General features: G+C 43.1%; 1 protein-coding gene across 7 annotated transcripts in view; it reads left to right on the top strand.

Annotated features, from left to right (window-relative positions):
- LOC107323920 (lethal(3)malignant brain tumor-like protein 3) overlaps positions 1-26,169 on the top strand; it is a 40,991-nt gene extending 14,822 nt beyond the window's left edge. For 5 of the 7 annotated variants that reach the window (XM_015883482.3, XM_085518474.1, XM_015883477.3 and 2 more), the window contains 16 exons: positions 220-308; positions 1,537-1,641; positions 2,262-2,397; positions 2,787-2,878; positions 3,811-3,962; positions 5,372-5,448; positions 6,875-6,960; positions 9,591-9,701; positions 10,848-10,962; positions 11,077-11,176; positions 12,007-12,186; positions 13,487-13,618; positions 14,021-14,082; positions 15,802-15,968; positions 19,414-19,476; positions 22,646-26,169. In XM_015883482.3, the coding sequence (XP_015738968.2) occupies positions 220-308; positions 1,537-1,641; positions 2,262-2,397; positions 2,787-2,878; positions 3,811-3,962; positions 5,372-5,448; positions 6,875-6,960; positions 9,591-9,701; positions 10,848-10,962; positions 11,077-11,176; positions 12,007-12,186; positions 13,487-13,618; positions 14,021-14,082; positions 15,802-15,968; positions 19,414-19,476; positions 22,646-22,774 (1,796 nt within the window). In that variant the 3' untranslated portion in view covers positions 22,775-26,169. The remainder of the gene's footprint in view (positions 1-219; positions 309-1,536; positions 1,642-2,261; positions 2,398-2,786; positions 2,879-3,810; positions 3,963-5,371; positions 5,449-6,874; positions 6,961-9,590; positions 9,702-10,847; positions 10,963-11,076; positions 11,177-12,006; positions 12,187-13,486; positions 13,619-14,020; positions 14,083-15,801; positions 15,969-19,413; positions 19,477-22,645) is intronic. The other 2 variants (XR_014935304.1, XR_001559369.3) reach the window with 1 other exon arrangement.
- Positions 26,170-26,922: the final 753 nt, after the last annotated feature.

Here is a 26,922-nt window from a genome sequence, read left to right as displayed (position 1 = left end):
GGGGCACAGCAAGGCACAGCACTGCTGGGCATGTGGCTGGGCTGAACTCGGAGCTGCCTCCTCTAAGGGTAATTCTGCACCATAGCAGGGAGCAGCCTGGAGATGCTCTGGTTGCTCTAAAACATTACTTGCAAGAATGGGAGGAGAAGGAGAAGAGAGGGCAGAAGGGGAAGCACCTGAGAGAAGCGTTCATTTCTGTTTCTGTTTTTGATTGCTCAGTTGTTCCTGCAAAGAAGAAGGTGTGGAACTGGATTTCCTACTTAGAAGAGGAACGGATGCCAGCTGCTCCCCTCAGACTGTTCAGAGAGGTCGGTAGCTGTTTTCAGATCATGCTGTGTTTTTTCTCAGGCTATATCACAGAATCACTAACTCCGTGGAAGCAGAACTGCAGACTATTCTCAAACCAGCAGTTAGGTTTATTAGCTGTTTTGGTGCAAGCAGGCAGTAAAACCCAGTTGTTTCCAGCCCTGAGGCGCTGTGGAAACTGAATTCCACCCTGAGAGCCTCATCTAAAAGCAGCACTTGAAAAAATAGGGATTGAGTCTCACTCACAAATAAACAATGACTGTTTCAGTCTGCTTTGGGTAGCTCCAAATAGATCAGCTGTTAGGCAACCTCTAAGTAATGCTGGAGAGGAACAGTTTAATGTCTTCCATATGTCCTGTGTTTCATCCGTGGCTGTACAGCAGCCTTCCCAGCCTTCCTGTATAGAGAATTGTGAGTCAAGACGTGAATGTTAGAGATAAAATAAAGCTGTGAAACATCCACTGAAACTGAGAGAATGTAGGTATTAATTTAGGCACAGTGAAGCTGCTTCTGCATTCCAGAGCACCAGCTGGAATTAGAAGTTCAATTCTGAGTGAAGCCTTTAAACCTAAGGGCTGTTTGCAGCCTGCAGGGTGAGGTGAGAAGGAAAGTCTGGTACTCCATCGGATGCATTAAGCTGTTTGCGATTCTGGTTAACGTCCTTCAGCCTGTCCTATACTCCAAATGTTTAATTTGGATTAAGTTTGCAAATAAATGAAAACCACAAACGTTTTCTGGAATGGCTGTGTGAATGGGCTCCAGATTAAACACACTTTATCCCTTCTGCTTTTTGAAGATGAGAAGTTACCTTTTGGGAAAATCCATCCTGCTGACCTCATGCTGACAAAGGCAGAATGATTTGAGCTTTCCTATCTATTTGTTTCTGCCAGCCCTCCTACACAGGGCTGTAAAGGGGGATCTTTTGTCTTTGAATAGAGCTCATTTCTGCCTCTGCTGAAAGATTTGTTCGCAGTTAATTGCTACAGACTCATGGTTCAGTGTTTTTCAGAAGTGAATTAGAATAACAAGTGAACCTGAAATAGGGTGAAGGTGCCATTATTGATCTCTGTACCTGTGCTTGTCTGTTAAAGCAGCTATCATTTAGGGATAGGGTTTGCCACTTGGAGCTGTAAATTCAAAACCCGAGGTGGATCTGATGACTGCTGTGCAATGGCTTTTTCTCTTCAGGTATTAAAAGCAAGTTTCTCCTTTCTTTCCTCCCTTTCACAGTCTCAGTCATTCCCACACGGCCGGAATGGATTTAAAGTTGGAATGAAATTAGAAGGGCTGGATCCTGAGCACCCCTCTCGATTCTGTGTTCTTACAGTGGCAGAGGTAGCTGATATTTCTATCTTTGGATCCAAAAATCCTGTTCATGTTTGTGCTATTTTTTGTTACAATCAAAAGAGGAAACGTAAGAATAATATTTTAGTTTGTTAATGATTAGGAGGATTTCAGAGTGATACTGAAGGAATAATGTTAAGTGATTCAGAATCTATATATGAAATCTGACTGTCGGATTTGTGCAGCTGTAACTCATAATGGTAACACACATCTTCCTTCCATAAAACAAATGAATGTGGAAAAAAAGCAATGCATTTAGGCCCTAAGACTTACTAAATATAAGCAAGCTGGAATGCTTTTATGCTTCTTCAACATATATTTCATGGAATTGGGCTGGTATGGACGTAAGTTCTCTCCTGCTGCATTTGCATTCAGGATGTTGCAGCACAGGATATACAGTATATGGAATATGAGGGCACTGCAGTTGCAATGGCCAGTTCTGTGATCCCAGTAAAGCAAGGAAGCAAGGAAGGAGGAGAGTGGAGATGTAGGTGGGGGATGATAAAAGCAGGTCTTATATATAAATCCAGATATGGAAGGAGCATTTCATGAGTACTTTTCTTTAAGTTCTGTGTGACTGTGTGTGATAACCAGAACTCCCCTGCTTGCAGGTACAAGGATACAGAATGCGATTACATTTTGACGGCTATCCGGAGTGCTATGACTTCTGGGTTAATGCTGATTCCTCAGACATCCATCCCGTTGGCTGGTGTGAAAAAACAAGTCATAAGCTGCTGCCTCCTAAAGGTATGAATATAAATAATACAGTGTACAAGAAGGCATAAATTGTACTGAGAACTATTTGTCCTGGCTGTGTGTGTTTTGGTGTTCCCAAAGGTTGATGTGAGTTGGATTAGAAACTTCTGGATGAGCTTGTAAAGCAATGAGTTTCTTCAGGGTTCAGAACTTGCTTTCCTGTGTTCCATTCCCTGGAATCATTTGAAGGCTGAGATCAATGATTGGACATTGTACTGAAAGAGAGAGGGATGTTTTAGCTGAAATACATAACCCCTGATGGTTGCAAAAGGGCGATTATCATGCAAAGTTCATATCCTTCCTAGGTAATTTCCACTTCTGAAAAAACAATCTGAATGTAGCAGGGCTGTGTAAAACAATCTTTTTATCTCTCTTTCTAGGTTTCAAGGAGGGAGAATTTAATTGGACTTCCTATCTGAAGAACTGCAAAGCTCAAGCAGCTCCAAAAAGCCTTTTTAAGACCCTCTGCACTGTAAGTGATTATACTGAATACAAAGGTGTTTTCAAACAGGTCTGATGCTGAGCAAGTTTTGACCAGAATATTTAAGTGTTTTTAATGTTGTCATGTCAGAGATATGGCCACAGAGCAGTCGGATACGAGCCATTTCCTGCTGTTATTTATTTGTAAGATGGGAAACTAGTACAATTTTTCTTCCTTCCCATAGTCACGGGCTTTCCAGACAGAATTTGTATTTCCTTTCTTCCTTAGTACTGGAGGAAAGGATTTACCCCACCGTTTGTTAAATATATTACAACGGTCTGTTTTGCTGTGTCCCTGCAGTCAAGATATTTGTGTCACTTTCGTCTAATTTAATCATTCCCAAAATAATTTCTGGTTTCCAGCAGCATGCTCATGTGCACCCTGGGATTCATTACAAGGCAATGGATCTTGAGTATTTTTCATCCTTCACCCGCTGTCATTTTCTTTCTGGTTGTCAGCCTCAGTACAGTGCAGTTACCCATTTTGTGGTACTCAAATGATACGAAGTCCCCAATCCCATGGATTCAGTGCTCTTGATGGACAGAGCACTGACCGCAGAGGGATCTGGCCCTAACCATACAACTTTGCTTGTGAAGACTCTCTTATTTTTTTACCAATAAGAGGGGACTTGCAATGCTCATTCTAAGCTTTAACCAATACCTAGCAGCACAAAGTTGTGCATCTAAGCCTTTGAATTTGTGTTGTGGTTTACCCACAGAACCTGTGCTGCACAGCTCTTTTTAGAAGTGACAGTTACTGCCAAAACACATGGAAGTCTTGTCTGTAGACCTCCTGCTAATGGCCTGAGATTTGGTCTGTGGGGTTTGGAGTTATAACCTGCTGTAAACATGTTAGTTGCAGTAGTTTAAATGACCTAAGCTAGACTACGACTGATTTCTCTTTCCTGCTGTCCTGTTCCTTAGCCTGTCACGCCATCTGGCTTTCGTCTGGGGATGAAACTAGAGGCAGTGGACAAGAAGCATCCATCACTGATGTGTGTTGCAACCATTAGTGACATGGTGGATAACCGCCTGCTGATTCACTTTGATAACTGGGACGAGACTTACGACTACTGGTACAGAGAACCTTTTTCTATTATATGTCTGCAAGCATTACTGCAGTTTATTTCACTCTTTCACTGAGGGTAGTATCTAATATTTGAAATGTAGTCACTGAAGTCGGGATATTAAATGACTTCTCAAATATCTGAATAATTTGGGGGGCACAGGAATTTGTGCTTGATGACTTCAGTTGGTTCAGTGCAGAACCAGTGGGTCTAGCTTGAACTGCCAGTGCAGTGTTCAGGGTAATGCAGCTGTTGGCTGGGAGTTCATGTTATCCTTTGGAGAACCAGAGAAAGAATAAACTGCTCCACTGGTAACAAACACTTCTGGTTAGTGACATCCTCTAGAACTAGTAACGGGCACTTTGAAAATGAAAGTGATTGCCAGCGTTTCAACTTTTAAGTCCTGACCTGCACTCGCAGTTATTCTGCATCTGAGAATTTTGATCCCTGCCCTGCGTGCTGCTGGGGCCAGGTAAAATATTAACCTAGGAAACATTCTCTTTGGCCCATGATTTCCAGCCCACATGAATGGAGAAACTTTCTTTGAACTTGCCTGTGAAAGCAACACAAGGCATGTGCTTATCTACGTAGCACTGACTTGATCGGTGTTCTGTATTTTCTCCACCTCCTTTTACTTGTTTCTGTTTTGTTTTGTTCTTCAGAATAGGTGCCAAGTTGATTTTTTCTTTCTTTGCCATAAAGATATCATCCAGAACCTTGTAGCACTGCTGTTTCCATTTGCAGAACATTAGATCTAGTTCTTACACCATTTTAGTCTGTGAAGCTTTGTTTCCATGCCTTGTTTTGTTTGGAATTTGAACATTTTAATAGGAAACACAAGCAAACAAAGCCTCAAAGTAGCATTTGGCTGAAAACACAGTTGGTGACTAAAGGGGTCCATCTGAGACAGGCCATCCCCTCCTTCAGGGCTTGAGAGTGTCTATATTAGCAATAACATTGGGAACCAGGCAAACCACCAATAGGCTTTGGTTGGAAGTAAAGGTTTACATGCAGTTCCTGTTAGGACATTAGGAGTCATTGCCCCTTCTTGTGCAGTAATTGTGTTTCAGTTAGGTACAAGTGTTTGATCTTCTTTCCTTTTGCTTTCTTTCTTTGTATTTTAACTTGGATGATTTATGTCCAGGCTGAACTGTGGTTTGTGTGGTCCATGTTGGGGTTGGAGGCTATTTTATTGATGTTGCTGTATTTTAAAGCAGCAGACATCTTCTGGGGCAGCTTGAATACCTTGTTAACTTAGGTGTATAAATTCTAACAAGGCAAGGCTTGTCTTTTACACCATGATCACACCCACTGAAAGCATCTGCTACCCTAGCAAAGGCATATCAGAGAGCATTTGAAATTCTGCTTTTCTTTCTGCTTTAAAATTGATCTGTGCCAACTTTTCCTCTTTGATTCAGGTGTGAATCTAGCAGCCCATATATTCGTCCTGTTGGCTACTGCCAAGAAACTGGAACCCCACTGACAACACCACCTGGTATGTTGAAAGTGAGACATTTCCTCCCTCAGCCAAAAAACCTGCAGGCTTTATCTTCCACATAATTATATGTTTGCAAGTTACAGATTGACTCTTTTCTTTGCTGATGGAACAGTGTTATTGTTCATACTTTTTGCCATTGTAGTTTGTTTTACAGCTCTCTCAAGCAAAGGAACAAGGTTTGGTAATTTGCAGTTGAATTTGATTTCAGAGGGAAAGAAATCAGAGCTGTTTTCAGATTTTCCTCTAAAGTGAGCTTGGAAAAATGAGGAATCGGTGTCATGATTGTGTAGATGATGAGAGAATTTCTGGAAATGAAGGAGCAACTGAAGCCACATCCATTTCTGCTTGGAATTCAGTCAGTGAAGAGAATGTAGGCAAATGAAAAAGGACAGAGCCTGCAGGAAAATCAGTGTTGTTTTCAGGGCGATGGAAGTTCTCATTTGTCTTTAAAATAATAGTAATTAAAAAATCATGTCTGCTGTTAGCTAGATTGACAGCCTGGGAGCAAGAAATTCTGTAATTACTTACTGCATATCAAGTTTAGTGGAGTGGGTACCACTACAAGCTGCCTTTGCAGTGGAAGAATTAGCCTTTGTGCCTTTTACTGCAGATGTTAAAGGGGTTATAGGCTCTTCAGCAGCACCACATCTGTTCCTGCTTCTGGAATATGCACCAGGGCTGTGGCGTACAGCTCCACTACTCACATCACAATTGTCTGTGCCCCTGAGAGAATCTGCAGTCAATTCTCATTTCTCTGCTAAAAGATTTATGTGCAGCAATTTGCAGTCTGTCCTATGCAATTAGTGATTGGACCCTCTCGCCTTAAGGGAACAATATTGAGGCTAAAAAATACAGAAATGGGAAGAAAAAAAAGGGTAAAACGCTTTCTTAAATGTTGTTTGGGAGTTGCTGGTGTAGAGAGAAGTGCAGCCATTGTGGGTACCTGCGTAGGTAGGAAATGGTTACGCAGCTTTCACATCCAGACTGCTAATTCTACTCAGATATGGATGAGTAGGTGGGAGGAGACAAGAAGTTTCTACAAGCAGCCAAGCACTCACACATAGCATAGTTAATAAAATAGGAAATGAATTTAGTGATGTCATTGCACATCACAGAATCCTCTGACTGGCTCTTAATTGCCAGCTTTCTCAACAGAATAAGAATGGATTAAGCAGTAGAGATAAAAAACTCTTCAGGTTTTTCAGGTTGGGGTTAAAATTTTGTATAGAAGCTTGGGAAACTTGCAGTGCTGTCGTGTGTGCTGTAAGTATTGTGTATGAATAAACACATCACTTTCCAATGCCATGCATTTTTAAGAGCTCAATTAACATTACAGCCATATGTTGCATAGCGGTTTTTCTGTTGTTTGTAAGAATAACTGTTGGGTTCTCTTACTTAAATGTTAATTCTCCATGTTTTTCAGGATACAAGGATCCCAAAGCCTTCTCATGGGCGAAATATTTGGTAGAGACCAACTCGCAGGCAGCCCCAGCAAGAGCATTCAAGCTGGTTGGTGAATCTCTTTGATTTTCCCAGCTCAGAAGAGAAAGGGAAACATATATTATCTTCCCTTTCTTTCATGATGCTTTATTTTGTGACAGTTCACCATGACTGTGCCAAGAGGATGAAAGCGTGTTTTCTGCTTTGAGTCTGAGATTAAAATTGTCTGTGCTGCTAAAACAAAACAAAATCTTGGTACTTCTAGGAAGGAGCCATCTGTGCCCTCTGCAGGAATAAGCATAGCACCAGGTGACAGAGCATCCCTGCCAAACTCCTAGGTGGAATGAGACCATCCTGCAGGCTAAATCTGAAGATAGATCTCTCAACCATGGGAACATGAGCTTCGTTTCCTTACAGTGCGTTAATCTGGGAACTCACTGTGAGCAGAAACGAAACAAAAGCTTTTAGAATAACTTCTTAAATGCCAAAGTTTTGGTGGTGGTGGTGTTTTTTTTTTCCTTAGCAGCATCTTCCACGCTGCTGATTCATCTTGTTAAACCTTGCGAGTGTGTTTAAGAACTTTCTGTGCCATTGTGACATTTCCCTTGATTCCTTTTGATAAAGTTAGACTTGCAGGTTAATACCTCCTTCCCTCCCTTATATTGTGTTGGCAAGCTCTTTGAGACTAGGGAAGAAAAAGCAATCAAGGTGGCTCCAGATAAGGGAGGTAAAAATCCAGCCAAAGAAAGTTGATAATTGCTAGATTTCAGCAGGCAGATGCTGTAGGCTGCAAGGTGGGTGTCATGTAAAGAGGCTGTTTTGCCTCTTTAGATACTGTAGGGCCACAGCACGAGTTACCTGCAGTGTGGTTGATCTCCACAGCATCCCTTGGATTTAGGTTTTCCAGAGTTGGACATGTTGCATCTCAGTCATGGGGCATAACATGTGAATCATGAAGTCACAGCAGTGCTAGAAAACAGGAGCCTGCAGAATACAAGAGAGAAGGAATGCAGCAGCCAGCCTTGTGCTCAACAGAGGAACAATAGAAATAGCATCGTAGGGACAAATGTTTTGGAAAGATAATAAAACTCTTTTTGACAGTGGAAACAGTGAAGTGCAGCTTACTTAGTACCTCCAGCCTGAAGTCCTCAGTAATCTGTCATTCCAGCACTGCTTCCTCAGATTTCCTGATTCCAAAGAGTGTTGAGAAATGTTACCTGAAGATCACAGGGCTTTTGCACAGTACATGGGGCCTTTTTCATGTGGATACTCCCTCTTCTGAGTTCTTCTGAAATGAAGCAACATCCCAAGGGGGAATGAAGCAGCCTTGTCTGTCTTTCTTCCTGTTTTAGATCAATTTCTGAAGCCATTGCTTTGTTCCTTCAGTGCTTTGCTGAGGGAGAATGGCAGACAGGCTCTCATGAAACTCAGGAGTATAAATTAGCATCCAAGACTGTTTTTGGAAATTGAAACAGAAAAGAAATAAGACACTTGATATAGCAACCATGAATAGAATTCTTCCAAGATTGAATCTTGTTATTTTTCTGGCTTGATTGGTCTGAAGTGCAAATACATGGCAGTTATTGATTTTATTATTATTATTATTACTCTTTTTCCAGCTAGCAATTACAGGAAATCAGTATATAAAAATATGAGTTGAGAGACAGAACTGGCATCTCTCCCTGAATTAGTTTTTAACAGTTTTCAAGGGCTAATATACGTAGTGTGGAGATGCTGATCATTAGCACATGCAGCGAGTCTTGTTTCTGGGTTTCTGTCTTCTCACCTACCCAAAAACACAACAGGATACAACCACTGTTAGCGTCACTATTTTGACTCATTGTCTCGATCTGTCGGTTTATAAACATTCAAAAGTCATTGCAAAAAGGTAGCAGCCCTTCAGTAAGACTCAAATAGCCTCACTCATCTTCTGGGCAGCATTTTGTTCTAGCACTCCTTCCTCAGGAAACTCAGACAGTGTTGGCTGTCTCAGTAAGAATCTCTTACTAAACTAAACTAAACTAAAAGCAGTGTAGGCTGTCTGCCTTCTGGTCTACCAGCTGGCTGAAAGACTATGGGTGAGGTTTGCATCCAGTTCAAAAGACCAAAGAAAAACTTGAGGTTTGGAGTGGGAAGGAAGAGAGGTGCCCCAAAATGCCAGGTTACAGATAGGACAAAATCTCAGCATCAGAGGAAAGAAATCACACTGCACTGAAATGAATCCAAGTGTGTTTGCCAGCGCATGCACCAAATGAAGGTAATTAATATCCAGAGGCTGAGGCAGTGGTTGGAAGGATGTCACGTTGTGTAGCAGAGGGAGATGTCCCACAGCAGTGCGCTGTGTGCAGCAAGCTGGTTGGTGTCCTTGTCTGGTGAGGGGTAATCTCTGCTGTGTTGAGCAGTTCTCATGTCAGACTGTTCAGTCTGTTTGTCAGTGGAGTTTGTGCAGCACTGACTGAGGTGCTGCTCTGCATTGGAAAGCTCAGGCTTCTCCTCAAGTACTGCTGACAAATGGACAGCTTATTTTCTTGGAAGACTCTGATTTTAACCTCTGAAATAGTCTGTCAGATGAGATGGGGGCAAAAGCTGCAAATGCACTTGAATGGGAGATGAAAAACTAAGTACATTTTATTCAGAGAAGGTGACTAGTTGCAACTGCCTTCACTTCTTAGCATTCTGCCTGCAATCTTATCTTACAGCGTCCTGCTCACGGATTCCAAGTTAATATGAAGTTGGAGGCTGTAGACAAAAGAAATCCCATCTTGATAAGAGTGGCAACCGTAACTGACAGAGATGACCATCGTATTAAGGTATGAACTTGCTTTGAAATGCACAGCCCTTGTGCTAAGGAATGCACAGTGATTGGCAGTACAGAAAAAACTACCCATTTGATGTGAAGAGCAGCAAACAAATGCTTTGCAGGCGTTCCAGCCTACAGAAGTGCCCAGCTGGAAATGATTTCTGTTGTTTTGTCCTATTGAAATCTAATGGAATTGCCTGGTATTATTAGTTACTGTTTTACTGTAACTGTTTTGAAATAAGACTTGACAGAATGGTTTTCCATCTGTGAACTGCACGGATGAGGGGAGCAGTAACGTTCTGCTGGTGGGAAGCTGCCTGAATTTATCTTTCTTCTCCTAACACACTTAAAGGAAATCCAAAAGCACGTTCAATCCTGGCCCACGTAGGAGGTGGCTTTATGCACCAGTATGAATTTGTTGCATAGGTGCATTGTAATTGGTTGTTTTCACGTTCATATACTGCCCGGAGAGTCCCTTGTGCTTTTGTTTATGAGAAGTTACACATCAGTTGGCTGAGGTGTAAGCTGCACTGATGGGGCTTCTTGGCCATAGGAGTCTTTCCTAAAGGATGCTTCCATGGGCAGGAGAGGCGTTTGCTTTCCCTGGCTCATTTAATTCTCAATCTCATCACTGTAGTTGTAAGCAAAAGTCAAGATTCCCCAGTGTCTTAGAAGCAAGATATTCACTTCATACCTTTGTTGGAAACTTTGCCTTATTAACAGTCCAACAGCCTTTAAATAGCAATGATCCTTAGTCTCTATATGCCTGACCTGGATCCAAGCCAGCTATTACTCATCCCTTCATCCAGCAGAAAATTCTAGTTTCTTCACTGCAAAACTTGTCAAGTTTGTGGTGTTTTGGGGTCTGTAGAAAATAAGACAATGAAAAAAGACCACTTCTGTTTGCATAAGTTTAGGCTTGAGCATCCTGTGGTCTGGGGCTTTCTTGAAGACACTGTGATCTGGCTGTGCCACCAGGACGTGGTGCAGACGGAGGGGACAGGAAAACAAATTGAGCACGAAGATTGGTTATGTTTGACTGAAAGATTGAGTGAATCAGCTCCAAGCTGAGCAAGGTGAAACAAAGGGGGAAGTTAAAATAACAGCTGAGTCACCTCCTTAACTGTATCTCTCACTGAGGTTGTGCTTCTTTTAGATACATTTTGATGGCTGGGACTCTAACTATGATTTCTGGGTCGATGCAGACAGCCCTGATATTCATCCTGTTGGCTGGTGTGCAAAGACTGGACACGCTCTGCAAGTCCCTCTCGGTAATGTAGATGATCCCATATTGTTATCACAAATAATTTCCCCAAAATGCAGCCATCTCTTCAGACGTAGGAAGCTTTTCATAAACCTATTTACCTTTGTATTTTATTCTCCAGGTGCTGCTGATCCTGTGGGAACAGTGGGACAAACGTGTCCCACTCCAGGATGTCACGGAATTGGTCATGTCAGGGGGCCACGATATGGAACACATTATACGTATGTATCTGAGATCTTATGAGGGTTCTGTCTGGGAGCATCTGAGTGCTGTCTGTAATAATAATGCAGCAACAAGCACCTGCACTGCACTGCAATTATCACAGGGTGTTCTGGAGACAGCTATTAGTGTAATTGCAGCTCCCTCTTGTGTCTAAATGAGCTGTTCCACCATAAATTCAGTTTATTGCAGTATGTTTGTTCCAACTGCAATACAAGATAGCATAGATTAATTCGCTCCAATTTCTACATTCCAGCATCACTGAAGGAATTACTTATGTAAAATAATATGCCCAAGAATACTGCAAGGCAATAGCTAAAGTGGAAGAGAGCGGTGGTATATTATTAGAGCATAAGAGTGAATCATGTTTTGTGGTTTCTAAAACTACACTGGAGTGAGAGGGTTTTCTTGCTGGATTTTGGATGACAGGTTTACCTTTGGTTTCTTATGTGTTCTTGGAAAAGGAAAGCTTTACAGAGCAAGAAAACAATCTCAGATGGGAGGTCTGAGGATCCAGTAGTATTTAATGTGATAAAGAGCTTCGAACTGTTACTGTTTCATGAAATGCTGTTCAGACAAGCAGGCGACATGGGAAGATCTCCTGTTATTCTCTAGGGTGATGCTTCAAAAACATAAATTTGGTTTCCAGAACTACCATTTGGTCCTTTGCTTTCCCATACCTAAAACTGGGTAATAACGTCTCTATCTGGATGAGTTTTAGGCCTCGCTTTTCCTGGTTTTTGTTAATGTTTGTATCTGCTTGAGGCTGCTGAGGCTGTGACTCAGGAACACAGGAGCGTGCATCATAATCTCTCTCTTTTTCTTAACACAGATTAGTTGGCTGCCCATATTCTGATGTGAACCTCAACAAAGACAACGTGTTACAGGACCGACTAGGTGGGGAGAGGCCTTCCCCTAGTAGCAGCCTGCAGAAAGCCAAGAGGCTGGAGACCCCTGCCCAGGTTCTACTTAGAGCAGGAGAGTCTTCTCAGGAGGACTCTCCACAATCCAGGTGAGCTGAGCCCATTTCCCATGGCAATACCATTTTACAAGGCTGAAAAACACAGGGATTGGCAAAGAATCTGTAGTTCATTCAGTTCATCTTTCTGTAATGTTGACCCATGCTCCAGACACTCTTAACACAGTGCAGTGTACTTTTATACCCTCATGTGCCTTAATGGGTTTCTTGATTCCTTAGTCCTGCTGTTCTGGTCACATTCCAACAAAGGAAATTGCATTCTGTCTCTGTATATATATTTTTTCTTGCTCTTTCAATTTAAAATATATTCTTTTTCTTCATTTCCTGCCCTAAAACTGTCAAGCAAGATTATTTTGCACTATTAAACCATGACTGCAATCCACCTCAGTGCTGGTCGCGTTACACTGGTACATGTAATGACTCTACATGTATCACTTGGCAAATAAATTGAGCTCCTTCAGATATTTTATTATCTTACAATAAGTTTAGAACTGAGTATCATTGAGACAAACCATGTTTCGGCTTCAGGACTGCAGGAGGCAGCTAGTCTGTCATGGGACAAACCTGGACATAAAGGGTTTCATTATTGTCACTTTTAGGCTGTAGGAATTAAATCTCACCAGGGCAATCTCCAGTGGTACTTTAGCCTTTTTTTGTGTGTGTTATGGCTTATATAAGTGTTAAGGTTTCTTTGCTTTGCTTAAATTTATCACATTTTGAATATATATTTGGTATGTTTGTTCAGACAAAAGGAACAGTTCTCAGTCCCAAGGTGCATGTGGCCAAGTTTGCTTCCTCTCATCCCAGTGTCATGCAGGGGTCTTCTTTTATTACTCTTGATAGCAAAATGGGTTGCACTTCAATGGTACTATTGCTATAACATTCTCTGAAGAGTTTTCAGATTCTCCCAGTACCAATTTCATTCTAAAATTGTATTATTTTTACATTCTTCTGATTAGTTCATTTCCTGATAGTGAGAGGCTTGAGTTCGTTATGCAGGTGTTACAGCTTCCTGCTGCTCATCCTTCTTTGGGCAACTGTACAGCAACAAACTCAGTCATATAAGTTGTCTTAAGTGTTATCCAGGATTCATAAATCCTCAATCGATTTCAGTGGGTTTTTTGTAGCTGCTGGGATTGCAGCCTTTATCCACAGGGACTGATTATTTCATATTATATCTCTCAATCCATGCTCTGGGCTGCAGTAACGATGGTAGGGGAGAGCTTTCACCACTAGGTGGTAGTTGTTACTCTCATTTGCCAGTTTTGCTCTCTTCTGGGAAAAGGGAGCTGAGAATGTCAGCTTAGCTCCCATCATTTGTCTGTCTCTCCAGGAAATCTGCACAAGACAGTGAAAAGTCATGTCAAAGCAGCGTTCAGAGTCCATCAGAGCAGTCTGAAAGCAATGAAGCAAAAGACTGGGTAGAAGAAAAACCCTCTGGAAACATCAAAGCCAAACCCAAAAAGTAAATAAGATTTTTATGATGTCTTTTTGTGGTTTCATAGTTGCGTTTCTTGACTCTGCTGCGATATGTGAAATATGGGTGTTAATCAGGAACTTAGAACAGCCCAGTTTGATTGCAGATTATCAGTGCAGGGTTTTAGAGTTGCCTGTTAAGTCCTCTTTCCTCATGCTAATTTGAATGCTTTCTTTCCCACTTCAAACTCAATTCTGAGTTGTAGGTCTGAATTTAATATCACAGTTCATAGTTTAGAGAGGAGAAGCCAGGGACGAAGAAATCCTATTGCTGATTTGAAGAGGGAGAATGTTCTGGTTCCTAAATATCCCATTACCTGATATACATATGGAGGAGCAGTTGCACCAGTTTGTGTTATCATTTGAGATGTTTTGTAATTGATGCTTTCAGGCTTGGATGCTCACATGCCTACATAAAGTTGCAGCTGGTGAAACAGGAAAACGACGGGAAAGGTTGGTTGGCTTTTATTTGTGTGCGTGTGTGTATGTGCAAAATAACAGATCCATGAGGATCATTTAAAGCTCGACAGGTTATTTTGTTGTTGATTCCACAATCAAGAGAATGCAGGCTTGGAGATGATGATGGTGGTTGTCCTTCTCCCTTTGAAATGAGCAAGAAGTGTAAAGACTAGAAGCGTAAGGTTTAATACCCTGTGAAGTTTTGTATTTATTAATCAAGAAGAGAAGCTTTCACCACCTCCTGTAGCATTGCTTGCTCTGAAGTGGCAAGGGGAGGCTGTTTCCCATTCCAAGACCATTCTGCAGACACAACCCAAACCTATCAGGTGGTTGAGTTCCATCAACTTCTTTCTGTAGGTATTCAGAAATACAGTTCAGAATCATTTGAGGTGACTTTGGGAAGGTTCTCTTTAGGATGGAAAAAGAAAACAAAAACCCAAAAGGAAAAATAACGTCTGTTTTATTCTGGTACTTGACAGGTTAAGTTTGAAGAGAAGCTTTCTGATATCACTTTAGCAAACCATATGCTTAACTTTCAGATTTACTATAAAAAGCCATTTCAGAGAACCAAGCTGACCAGGCTTTTAGGAGGATTTAACATAGTAATAGACTCCAATCAAAAATAGCTAAGCAGGCACAAACTGGGACAGGTGCCTGGCTTTTTTTTTTTAATTCATTTTTACCTAGTGCTGACTTCTGCAGTTGGAGCAGAACTCTGCCAGCTCGGAGCTGCATTTGCAGTTGGCAGGGAAAGCTGTCTGCTTTCCTGTCGCATTCACCTTAAGCAGAGTGATGGAAATCAGTGGAGGGAAATTCTGCAGTAATCCACTGACCTGTCATTTCATCACTGCACAGGGCTTCCATCCCATCTAAAGAGCAGTTCTTACTTAGGCTTTATATATATGTATTTTTAACCCCTCACTCTGGTCTCATCATTAGCAATAGGAACCTATGTTTGATGGCATCCAACATTGCTTAGGGAGGAGAAGATGAAGGTAAGGTGACATAACTGGGGACAGAAGAGTAACTACGTGCCAGGCCAGCCTCTACCTATAATATGACCAAGCACTCTGCTGGTCATGAATATGTTCCATGTTGTTTCTATCCTCTGCTTCACTTTCTGTTGTATAACTGGGCAAATCCCTGTAGGACCGTGACTCTGCACTACCCAAGTGATCTCATCAGGGAGGGGTGATTTCCTCTCTCTCTTTTTTTTTCCCCTCTTTGATTTTAAAGCTTCCATCACTGGACACATGAGGGAACTGATGTCTGGAGGTAACGTCCAGCATTCCTGGCCTGGGAGTCTCCTGGGGAGGCAATGAGCCCAGGCCATCAGCTGCACACATCTCACTCCTCACAGGCTGCCAGCAGCTGGGGCGGTGCCATTAGTTTCCAGCCGAAGATGCTGTTACCAGAACTCCTCCACCTTGTCAATAAAACGCTGCAAGCATCTTCTGTGTTAGCAGCGTGACATCATTTTCCTGGGAAGAAGCTAACGATATTATATCCAGCCTGGCAATCTTATCTTTCTTTATAGTTTCTCAGGAGGGTGGGGGAGCAGCATGCCCTGGGAGCTCACTGTGCCATGCAGCATCAGTGTCGGACTGTCTATGTGCCCTGCCTTGCTTTTCCCTCCGAACTGTGACCCTTCCTTCTCCTTCATAATTGCTCCTTCTTGAAAGCTTGCTCTGACTTGTCTCGTTTTCTTTCCAGACCTCAATTTCAACCTCCAGCAGGCCCTCCACCAGTCCGTCTTCATGCCTGCCCTGGACTCTAACCCCAGCCACCGCCTCCATCTCTGCTGGGAGCAGCACTGCAGGCTCTTGCCGGAGGTCTCAGGCCTCACAGCCAAACATGTGTCCAAGTGGTCTGTGGAAGAGGTAAGTTCCCTGCTTCTTGGCTGCAGAGGGTGCCAGGGCCCCCCTATTCTGGAGTGATAATTGGAAAACATCTTTTTTTTCTTCCTAGGTAATGCTTTTTTGTTTGCTTTGCATATGCCATAGCTGACTCAGCTAAAAGTTATACCCAGGTCCCTTTATAAAGGGAAGGGAAGGATCTCTGTTAACCCTTTGATATCTATGCCTTACTTCTGTGAATGCAATTCTCTTTGTTTATTTACCCCTTTATCTTTCAGTCCTCAGCCCTGCAGCACCGTTCTCACATCAGACTTCCTTTCTCTCTAATCTCCCTCCCCTTCTCCTGTGACTTTGCTGCTGATTCACTTTTATATTGCAGATAATCCCAAACCGCACTGTGCATGCCTTCTCCTCCCATGTCTCCCTGCCTGTTTCCCTGAAACAAACTGCCCACAGCCTGACCTGATTTCTGGCAGAGGCAGCTGTGTAGCTGGGGATAAGTCTGCAGTCCCAGCTCTTGAGATGTCTCCTGTAATTAGGTGGCATGTGAAAAAGCTGCTGTCTTTTGTGTGCTGAGTAGTTGTTTCTTTTTTTTACTTGTTGCCTTGGGCGTAAATAATATTTTGCATCTCCACTTGGGAAGTGATGACAATTTGGATCCTGGCACTTAATCACAGGCCATTTAATTCAAGAGAAGTGTGCTGTAATGTTGTGCTGGCAAGGCAGGAGATAATCTGCAAAGCAGGACAAAGGTGCTGTTCTTCGTGATGGATGGAGGATCTTCAGAGACTTTCAGAAAGTGCATTTTTCCCCACTGTCAGAGAATCCAATCCTGACTTTGCTCTTCATGCTGGAGCAGCACTTGGAGCGTGGTGGGACTTGATTGCAGGGGTCAGGAACCACAGCAGAAAGGAAGGGGATAGAATAATCAGTCGGGCTGGTTTAAAAGAAAACGGTCCTTTTAGTATTCCTTTCTTTCTTTTGTGTTCTAATGAAAATGAGCTTAAATTAAATTGCTTAGCAAAGAGGGAAAAAAAATCTCTGAGAGATTTTTCTATTTGTATCCTTCTTTAGCAAAAGCTCCCATTGTTGTTTTGTTTTGTTTTGTTTTTCCCAGAGGTCTTTTAATAAATCAATAAAGGCAGAAGCAGCTAATCCTCTGACATGAGAACAATCAGAATCTCTTTTGGACAAAACATGGAGGTTGGTTCATAGAAGAACAGAGTCAGGATACAAGCCAATAAAATGTGTCCTTTACAGTTGACCTTTAAAGCAACCGCTGGGTAAATTTAGCTAGGATATTAGTTTGATAACAGATGAATATAAGTAGCCAACCACAGTGCATGAAGGCACTCTGGATGCAGTGATTCAAAACCCAGAATACAGTTGAACTGCCTGAAACAACCGATGGAGTGCTGGCTACCAGTGGGAGTGTGAATGGCACATTAAAAAGATCAGCTGCAGCACCACAGTGGACTGGCTGGAGTCGTGATGGATTCTGTCTTGCATTTTAGCAAAGTGGATTGGTTTTAGCAAATTGTGCTCTTTGCAGAGTCCCATAGGAATCAATTTGGCTTCTCTCTGAGCTCTTGAAGTATCACTGTGTGCAGGGCAGCGTAGCCACAAGCTCTGGAAGATGAGAGCAATAGGACTTTATGTGTTCTAGTGAGTCCAATGTAGATTGGATCTCTTGGTGTTTGGGCTCCTAACATCTTCCTACAGGGCAAACATTTGCCTATGGGTTGTACTTGGAACTCTATTGCACAAAGGAGCCCATTCTGTTGATCTGAAACAAGAGCAGTGGGAGTGAATAACTGGTTTTTTTTGGAATAAAACCCACAATAAGGAAAAAATCTTGCTTTAATTCTTTGTTGGGTTGGGAGCAGCTGAAGGGGAAGAGCAGCAGCAATATTTAGAGGACCTCAAGCTAAGAAACTTGGTAACACTGAGAGGTCAACAGGAGTAGTTACTGTAAGTTCTGGGGCAGATCAAAGACCATCACAGCACACACAGCAGCAGTTGTCCAGGGAAGGACAGAAGAGCAAGGCAGGCTCAGAGCTTCCTTCTGAGATCTCTGCCAGCCTGTGAGTGCCACAGGCCTAAGGGACATTTACTGCCTTGCCCTCAAGGGTCCAACTGCCACTTAAAGTTCTGGAAGATAGAAACCCTGCAGAAATATTTCAGTTGGTTTTTAATTATAAGGAGATACAGGGAAAGTATTGTTCTGTTATCTGTTTGCAGTAGGAGGCTGCACTTCTGTTTTGGAATCAGTGCGTGATGGAGCTGTGGATTTTAGGGGTTCTCTTTAAGATGGAGCTTTTCCTCATAGCATGATGGAAAGGCAAAACATGAGATAAGGGCTCTGCTCTCAGATTGCATAACAGGAGCAACAGGAATCAGCGATGCTCACCAAAAAGCAGCTCTACCAGGGCAGAACACAGCTGCGGGCAAGCTGACAACTCACTGCTGTGCATGGAAGGATCCAGGTCAGCAATGGGATCAGCTGGAGACACAGCGATGTGATTTAGGATGGAGCCTGATGATTGTGATTTAAAAGAAGCTCATGTTTGACAGCGACCCCCCCCCCCCAAACTGTTCGTCTTTTTGTGTTCGTGGAAGAAATGTCACATCTGTAATAACTCAAGTGAATATGCTTCATGAAACAGCTCCTGCAAGGGAGCGTCCAATTAGCATGAAGCGTTTGATCTGATGATGCCTCAATATATAAATCTTCTGTGAACCAGCGAAGCTGCAGATGGAGAAGACAATACATATTAAGTCATCCTCCACTGCATTCAGGATTGCTGCTTGCACTGTGTAGTGTTATATAATATAATCCAAGGCTTGCTTGCATGTCTCAGAGGAGATTATTCCAAATGTTAACAGATTTCCTGCTTAGAAAGGTTTTCCCTAATACGAAATGTAAAATTAACTCGTTTAATCATGTTGGTTCTGTGGATCCTCTGCATCCACCATGCATTAAATAAAACAACTTCTTCCTTTCCTTGCTTTTCTGCCTTCTCTGTGTTAAGAAACCGGGAGGACTCATTTGGTTGATTTATATCATCTCTGAAAAGGATGTCGTGATGGGAAATTGTCTAAATCCTTCTTTTTAATTCTATTTTCTGACAAAACCATACAGGAAGGAAAGTTGTGGATGGATTTAAAATGATGTATGGCTGTATGCAGCTTCTAATAGGGGTGATGTTTTTTAAGGACCATTTTGAGCTGTAGAGAAACTGGACTCATAGAGAAGTGGTCAAATAGCAACATGGAGTGCTGTTTGTAACCAGAATAACCCTTCAAGGCATGGTATAGCAACACCCCATTGTTATTTCTTGTATGTAACCTTCATTAAAGGATGAATTATGTTAACATTATAACAGTTCTTGCATACAGAAGTAAGATATGTTGTATTTGATCATCGTTCTAACTATCCTTTTTTCTCGTCTCGTAAATCTGATTGTAGGTGGTAAACTTTATCCAGCGTTTGCCTGGTTGCAAAGAACAAGCAGCTGTGTTCAGGGAAGAGGTAAGTCGGGTCTGCCCCAATCCTGTGCTGTGAGCTGGGTGGTTTTGTATCCCTATTGCTCTGCAGTTACAGTGCTGACTGCACAGACATGCTCAACCTTGTCATTAGCCTGTAGCATTTAGGAGACAGCTTCAGCACTGAGCTGAATCCCAGCCTGGTTAATTGCATTCTGCTGCTTTAAATTTCCCCTCCCGTTCCAATCACTTAGCTTATGCTTAACATCCTGTCTTGGACTATTGTCTCGTGTTTTTGGCATCACTATAAAGATGTCCTGTTGGAATGGCGCAGCAAAGATCTCATCTGCTCCCTCTAACAAGAACATATGCCTGCTTCTCTTGGGCAGGCTGGCACTCAAAGGGCTTCTTAGGAATCCCTGGCTTCTCCTGTGGACCATGGTGGGAGCAGGAGGGGCACGTATCCTTGAACAAGCAATTGCTGGGGATTCTGAGCATCTCCTGCCTTCAACATGTCCCGTCACTGTCCTATGCTGGGCTCTGTTCCCTGTCTGTGCTGCAATCCCCATGGTTTCTCAGAAATCCCAGCAGTGCAGGATGTTGCTGCCCTGTTCCTTCTCACTGATCCTATGACGCTTAGGCTCTGTTGAAAGCTTTGGCTTCCAGTTACGTTGCAGGGATGGTTTGGAGGTTCTTTATAAGCCCGTGATTAATTTGCACAGACATGCCTCCCCTTCTGCTGCTCTGATTGTAAGAGCTTGAGGGAAGGGGCTGGACCTTCCCTGCATTCTGCAAGTGCATCCTGTGTGCTGAGAAGTACTGCATAGTGGAGTGGCTGCAAAGGACAGGTTTGTAATAGATGACTGCTCCCCAGAGCTGGCTGCCTTTCAGGATGAATCAGGCTGGAGTGCATTTTATGGGATTTATGTCCCTGTATTTTGCTTTCCCTTATTTGAAAACATACGCACGAAATAACAAGCAAAATAAATTGATGCTTGTTCAGGGTGTAGCAGTGTAGTGGGATGAACACCTTTTCATTGGAACACAGTGGGAATGATGAAATTTCTCCCAATAAAGAGGTCCTTCAGCATAGCTGGGTGTAAAAGATACATCCCCATTTCTAGCAAAGATGAGTTCAGAGGTGAGGGCTTGGTGAGGTGTGAGTCTACTGATGGATCCAACCGTTCACAGTTTGTTTTGTTTCTTCTAGTAATAATTGAAATGGCTCCTGAACACGGTGGCTGTTTTCTAGTTCAGAGAGCAGCACAGCCATGTTCTATTTTAATACCTTCTGCATTCTCAAAGTGTGGTTCTTTGTGCCAAACGAGAGAGGCTTGGATTGTTTTTCAGGTTTGTGCTGGGACTAAACTGTCAGTGTAAAATTAAAAGCCTTTTGGCAGGTTGGCTCTGGCCAGGATTCAGGTGTGAGTGACAGCACTGCTGGACTTCACCAGGGTTGTCCATTACTGTAATCAGGCCTTGGAGTGCTCTCTGTTTGGGAGAAATAAATCCCTTGCAGCCTCCTGTTGGTGGGAGGGAGGAGGATGAGTTCCTGCTTACATTACAAATGAAGGGAACAAATTGTGCACAGAATTTGAAGAACCATCCAAATAAGACAGAACAAAAACCACAGGCAATGATACTGCATTCATTTCCAGGACCAGCTCAGGGAAGGTCTGTTTAAAACAAACATCATTGAGGCGATGAAAGTGAAATAATGATAATATTGGACTCAAAAGCATTTTGAAACATAAGATTATTTTTCAGCAGTTTTCTCCTTCTTTTGACTCTTTATTTAATTTAAGCAGCAGCCCATTTATTTCAAGCTGTTTTCACCCTGGGCTGTGCAGCAGTACAGACTCTAGGCATTGTGCAGATAGGATTCAGTGAAGTGAGGCTGGCTGTGCTGGAAGCCTTGCTGTCATTTCCAATGTGCAAACTGGGAAGTAAAGGAACTTCTCTTGCTCAGCAGTCTCCTTGAGGTCAGAGAGGAGCAGCCCGAATTCCTGTCTCCCAGCTCTTTGCCTTACTGCTACGTTTGTCCAATCTTATTAAGTGTATCCTTTCATACCAGTTCTTGATGTTAAGGAGAATTTCCAGTTAGAAGTGCAGGGACAGAAGGGTTGTTGTTCTGGATAGGCCCCATGTCTGACATTGTCCGCTGTGCTGGTGAGCATCAAGTGAGAGGAGATGCTGTCAGTCTGTGTAAATGAACTCTAATGGAATAACTTAGACATGTACTATTTGTCTGTGTCCATTAATCTTTGGCTTCTTCCCTGCAGCATTTGGGGTTTATATTAATTACATCCGTTGTTTCTTGTGAATCAAGATACATTTTTAACCTCTTCTTAAAGTCATACTTTGTTACTTTCTGGTACATAGAGCTCCACTTATTTTCACAAGGTAATACAGTTTTAGATTGCTTGCTTTGAATCTGATTGAATATCTCCTTGCTGAGTATGTGTGTAAATCCAGACAGATTCCATGGCTTTATTGTGCCCTGTTTTATGTAACACACTGTCTCCTTTACCTTGTGCTGAACAAGCCCATTTAGTGCCATTGAAATGTATTTCGTAATAGCCTCCTGCTACTCCTTTAAATGGAGACCAAGTGTCTGTGGGCAGAGTGCTGCTTCTGAGAGCAGCCAGATGTTCACATCTGTCCAGTTCTTCTCATGTTTAAAGTTTCTAGCAAAGCTGACCAAAGAAGCAGCAAAGCTTCACAATTCACCTTGAGATGCTCAACAGGAGCCTGGGAGCTGTGCAATGACAGCATGTAATGAGTGTGCTAGGAAATGGTGATTTGGTGCTTCTAATTGCCGCAGATGAGTGTAATGTATTAATTCTTGGATAGCTGCCTCCTGAAGGCTTGCATTTCCTGATCTAATTTTTGGCCACAGATTGGGACTGGGCTGTGGGATTTTTGACAGGGGAATTATCCTTGTAGCGAATAAAACATCAAATGGATGAGCCTCATCCTCGTTATTTCCCAGTCAGTTTTGCCCACATTCTGACTTTTCAGGGCCTGAGACCCCTGGAAAGGGCAGCATGCTTGGGAACCACAGGCTGGTGTGGATGCCAGAACTAGAGGGAAGGATAAGGCTTCCATCCTCATTTCTGCATTTTCATTCCTCAGTACGTTGTTTAACAGGAGTGAGAATCCTGCTTATTTCTTGGTTGTAATTTTTATCTTCTGTTGTGTTTTTACACCTCTAGCAGATAGACGGTGAGGCCTTCCTGCTCCTGAACCAGAACGACTTGGTTAAAATACTCAACATCAAGCTGGGTCCTGCCCTGAAGGTCTACAATGCCATTCTCATGCTCAAGTCTGCAGAAGAAGAGTGAGAAGAAGCCCTTTCGTTTGAGCCCAGGAGGAACTGACAGGGAGCAGATCTTCACTGAGAGCATTACAACGTGCCCACGAGGCAGGCTGCGACTCAGATATATTTTAAGTAGAACTTATTAAAAAATATTTTTAGGACATAAAAATCCTGCCACAGTCTGGAATATGGGGCAGCTTCACTTCCAAGAAGAGGTTATTATATTTTGTAATTGAATTTGGTTTTGATATATCAATCTCTTTTTTGAGATCTAGAAGAAACCTCCAGTTATAAGGGGAATCCAGGGTAACAGTGGTGGAGCTGCAATAGCAAGAGGACAGTTATGAGTACAATGTCTGCTGTGTCCCATGAGAGTGCCTGAAAGAGACTGAGTTATCACCAGCGTGTTTAACAGCTGTATGTATGAAAGCTCTGAAGAGGAGAGAGTAAGAAAATGGGTGAGCTTCAGAGCAGCTAATCTGTATCCTTCAGTGCTGTGATTCAGGAGCTAACCTTTTCACAACTGATTTTTAAGTTCCATTTTCTCCTGCTGTTACTGGTTGTTCTAAACGCTTTGTTGGCTACTGGGATGCCTCCACAACTGAAGTGCACCGTGGGCAAAGAGTTTCCATCAGTTGTGGCTCTGATAACAAGCAAAGCTTTGTTTGAGCTGCCAGGCAGCTGGAGGAAGGCCCTGTCTGGGTGGATTTGGGGTAAGCAAAGATCTCTCCTATAGTTGTCTCCCATAGGATGCAAATATCCCAGCTGTGTTTCTCCCATTGCTGACCGTGATCACCTTACGGCAAAGCAGCACAGTCAGGAGCACTTGGGTTCATCCAAGCTGCCTTCACAGCCAACCAAATGCTAAGAATGGGAACTGAAAACCCCACAGAGGACAGCGTATGCCTGCAGGTGCACACATTGTTCCTAGAAACAATTTCCTTTTATTTTCAAACAGTCAAAACCTGTGAATGCTTCAGTGCTTCAGCATATTCAGCCTCCAGGTGGATGTTGGTCCTCAGCATCTCCGGCAGTGAGATGGGAAGAGCACATGGGCAGGTTTGCCTGGAGGGGGATCAGTCTGAACAGGCAGCAAAGCAAGCTGAGAACTGTTTCTCAAAGGAGATTGCTGGTCTTTGTCAGGGAGAAAGCAAAGCTTGTGGCTCTGTTCCTGCATGTGCAGGTGGCATCCTGTGCTTACATGGCAGAATAGAGAGCTGGTGTTTCTGCTGTGCTGGAATTCTCAGTGTGCTTCTATGAACATTTAGCCGTCCTTGATCTCTCTCTGTGCCCTTCCCAGCTCCTGACAAGGTCCTTGTGACCTTCTTGAGTTAGTAAGCTCCTTAAAATTGTAGATAGAGCAGAATTCACGCTGCTGAATTCATTTGGTCCTGGATTAGTAATATATAGAGCAATTTATCCCCATATCTTCTATTTTTGTAAAAAACATGAAGGATTTTTAGCCTTCCACTGAGAAGACGTAGGAGTGGATATTCAAGTAGCTGAAACATTAAATATCAGCCACGCAACTGCAGGAGAGTCGTGTATTGTAATGCAGTGACAGGGATGAGACAAGACAGAAATATCATTTATTAAAATGAATTGATGGTGCCATAACCAGGATGTTCAGCAAAGAGCCCCATTTCTTTGCCCCACTCTGTGCATCCCAGATCTCTGTGGAGCTTTAAGTGCCACATCCTGGGCTCTGACACTGCTCACCTTCCAGGCAGAGCAGAACTGTTTTGTGGCAGCCAGAGCAGAGGATTGTTAGCTGGGCTGTTCTGTTCCTGTCTAAATAACCCCAACCCTTCTGTGTTCTGTTTTCCTCCTCTGTAACAACCAGCCAGCTGGAATGCATGCAGTTCTACCTTGTTCTTATTCGCAGTCAGCACGTCCTGCTGAATCTTCTATTTCACCTCCTTCCTTTGGGAAAGTGCACTGGGGGACAGCAGATCGCTTCCAGCAATAAAACTAAATGTAATATTATTTCATCTCCTTTACTATATATAGACAGAGGATGAAGAGAATTGGTGAAGCAAGCAATGAGATTCTAGTCACTGAAATTATTCAAACAGAAGAGAGATCTTAAATCCTAGAGGCTTCCAAGCCAGCTGGATCAAGGATGAAAATGTGTACTTGGAGTTTGTTCAGTGACAGCAGTAGTAGAGCGAGGAGGAAGGAGGGAAACCTTTTAGGGATAGAAGAAGGAGGAATGTGTGCTTCTTGTGCCTTTTTTTGTAACCCAGTAATTGTCTTTGCAGAGCAAGCAAGGATGTGTGCTCACCCATTGCTGGGTCTTCTTCCAAATATAGCTAGATTCTCATCAAATCAGACAACTTCCCAGGGCTGCAGCAAGAAGATTTGCAGCATCCTCATGGGCACAGAGAAACATCCCTAATTCTTACAAGACTAAGAAAAACCAAAACAAGTTCTCTTCGAGCCCCAGCTTTGCTCCTTGCCTTAGGATCCCAGTGGCTGCTGACGGCATCTTGCTTGCATCTGGGAGCTCTGCTTTCATATGCAGCCCAGCAGCTTGGTTCTGTAGCCAGGCTCTGCTTTTTCAAAGCCAGCTCTGCCTTTTCTCAGCCCTGATCACGCTCCGTGCCTAGGCAAGGGGTCTGCAGATGCCTTTGATTGTGTAATGCCTTGTTGCCTAATTTGAAACATGCACTTTGAAGCAGAAAGCCAAAAGTTGTAGCTCTGTGTTGCACGAAGCTGACGCTGGGTAACGCCAACCTGGTTGCGGAGGCTCTCGTGGTCTGCAAAGCACAAGTCCCAGCTGAACCCAGCAGTCACTTGGAAGTGCATTTCTTAAAGCCACCCCAGGACTGTGACAGCTTCCCAAGGCCCAGCAGTGCAATGGAGAGCTCTGCTGTCTCAATGGAAATGGATCTTATTTCCTGCGTGTGTTTCAGAGGTTTGAAATGCCCAAATGGTTCTCTGTTTTTTCCTGCTGTTAACTGCACTGTTAGTATCTTTCCCTGTGCCAACCCCAGTGATCCCCCATGTAATCCTGGAGCAGGTTTCAGCTCTGGGTAACGCATTAAAGTTGGACAGAAACGTTCAGCTCCGCTCATCGCAAAGTTCTCCAGCCAAAGGAAGGATTCTCAGCCCAGGGGATAAGCGAGTTCAGCTGTGGAAGATTTCCTGCCTGCTACTTTCACGCCCTGCTCGGGGATTTATGCCACAGAAAGCTTTAAAGTTTCTGACATTCTCTCTGTCATGTGATAAGAGCTTATTTTTGAGATTCCTATTACTTGAACTGGAAATGTACGCAGGGAAGGGAGCGCGCAGCCGTCGTCTCCATTCAGCATCGGAAACGTTTGCCTGCGTTAAGCAAACAAATACTTGAGCTTGCTGCCATGCTGCTCTCCACCACTGCTTTCTCCTGGAAATGAGAATAAAGTTAATATAAGTTCAGACCTGATTTGTTCTTCCCGAGCTCCGGGCTGGGTTCTGCTCCTTCTCCTCCTCCTCCCAAAGCACAGAGAGAGTTTCCATCTCTCACTTCTTTAACCAGGCAGAGCAAAGCATCGTGCTTGTGCTCTCCTTGATTTGCACGCAGCCTCAGTCAGCATCACAGCTGAGGCTGTGCCTAATCCCCAAATTCCTTCCTGTCCTGTGCTGACAACGTTTTAATCCCTCACGGTTTTCTATTGCAAACCATCCCATCTCTGTGTTATCCTGAAGCTGCTCCCAACCCCGAGTGCTAAACTAAAATTAGCAAGTTGTTATCAGCATGAATCAACGTTAAACCTCTGCGCTTCAGGCGCTTTGTGCTTCCTCCTGCTGTCCCATATCCAACTTGTCTTGATGATTTCTGCTTTAATTGCAATGAGCTGATTAATTGCAAATTGCTCTGCTGGTGGCTGGTTACCTGCCCCCAAAATCAGGTGGTGGAAGCCTTCACTATGATGGTCAGACAGGTGGGTGCAGCACAGCCCTAACACAGCAATGATTCCTGGTGCCCCACTGAACCTACAGCAGAAAGGGGTGAGGATACAGACCCACAGCCTGAGATTAGCAGACCTTTCCAAGCTAAAAATATTGGAGAGCTGGAACCCAGCCATAATTTCTAAACTATCCTTCAGCAGGGTAAACATTTGCTCTCGCTGGTTTTCCTTTCCAAGTTTTTTTTTCTTTCTTCTTTTTTTCTTTTGCTTCTATTTAAAT

Source organism: Coturnix japonica, chromosome 17, assembly GCF_054131305.1.
Source record: "Coturnix japonica strain WE chromosome 17, WE-NBRP24, whole genome shotgun sequence".
NCBI lineage: Eukaryota > Metazoa > Chordata > Aves > Galliformes > Phasianidae > Coturnix > Coturnix japonica.
This window is presented reverse-complemented; position numbering and strand designations above follow the sequence as displayed.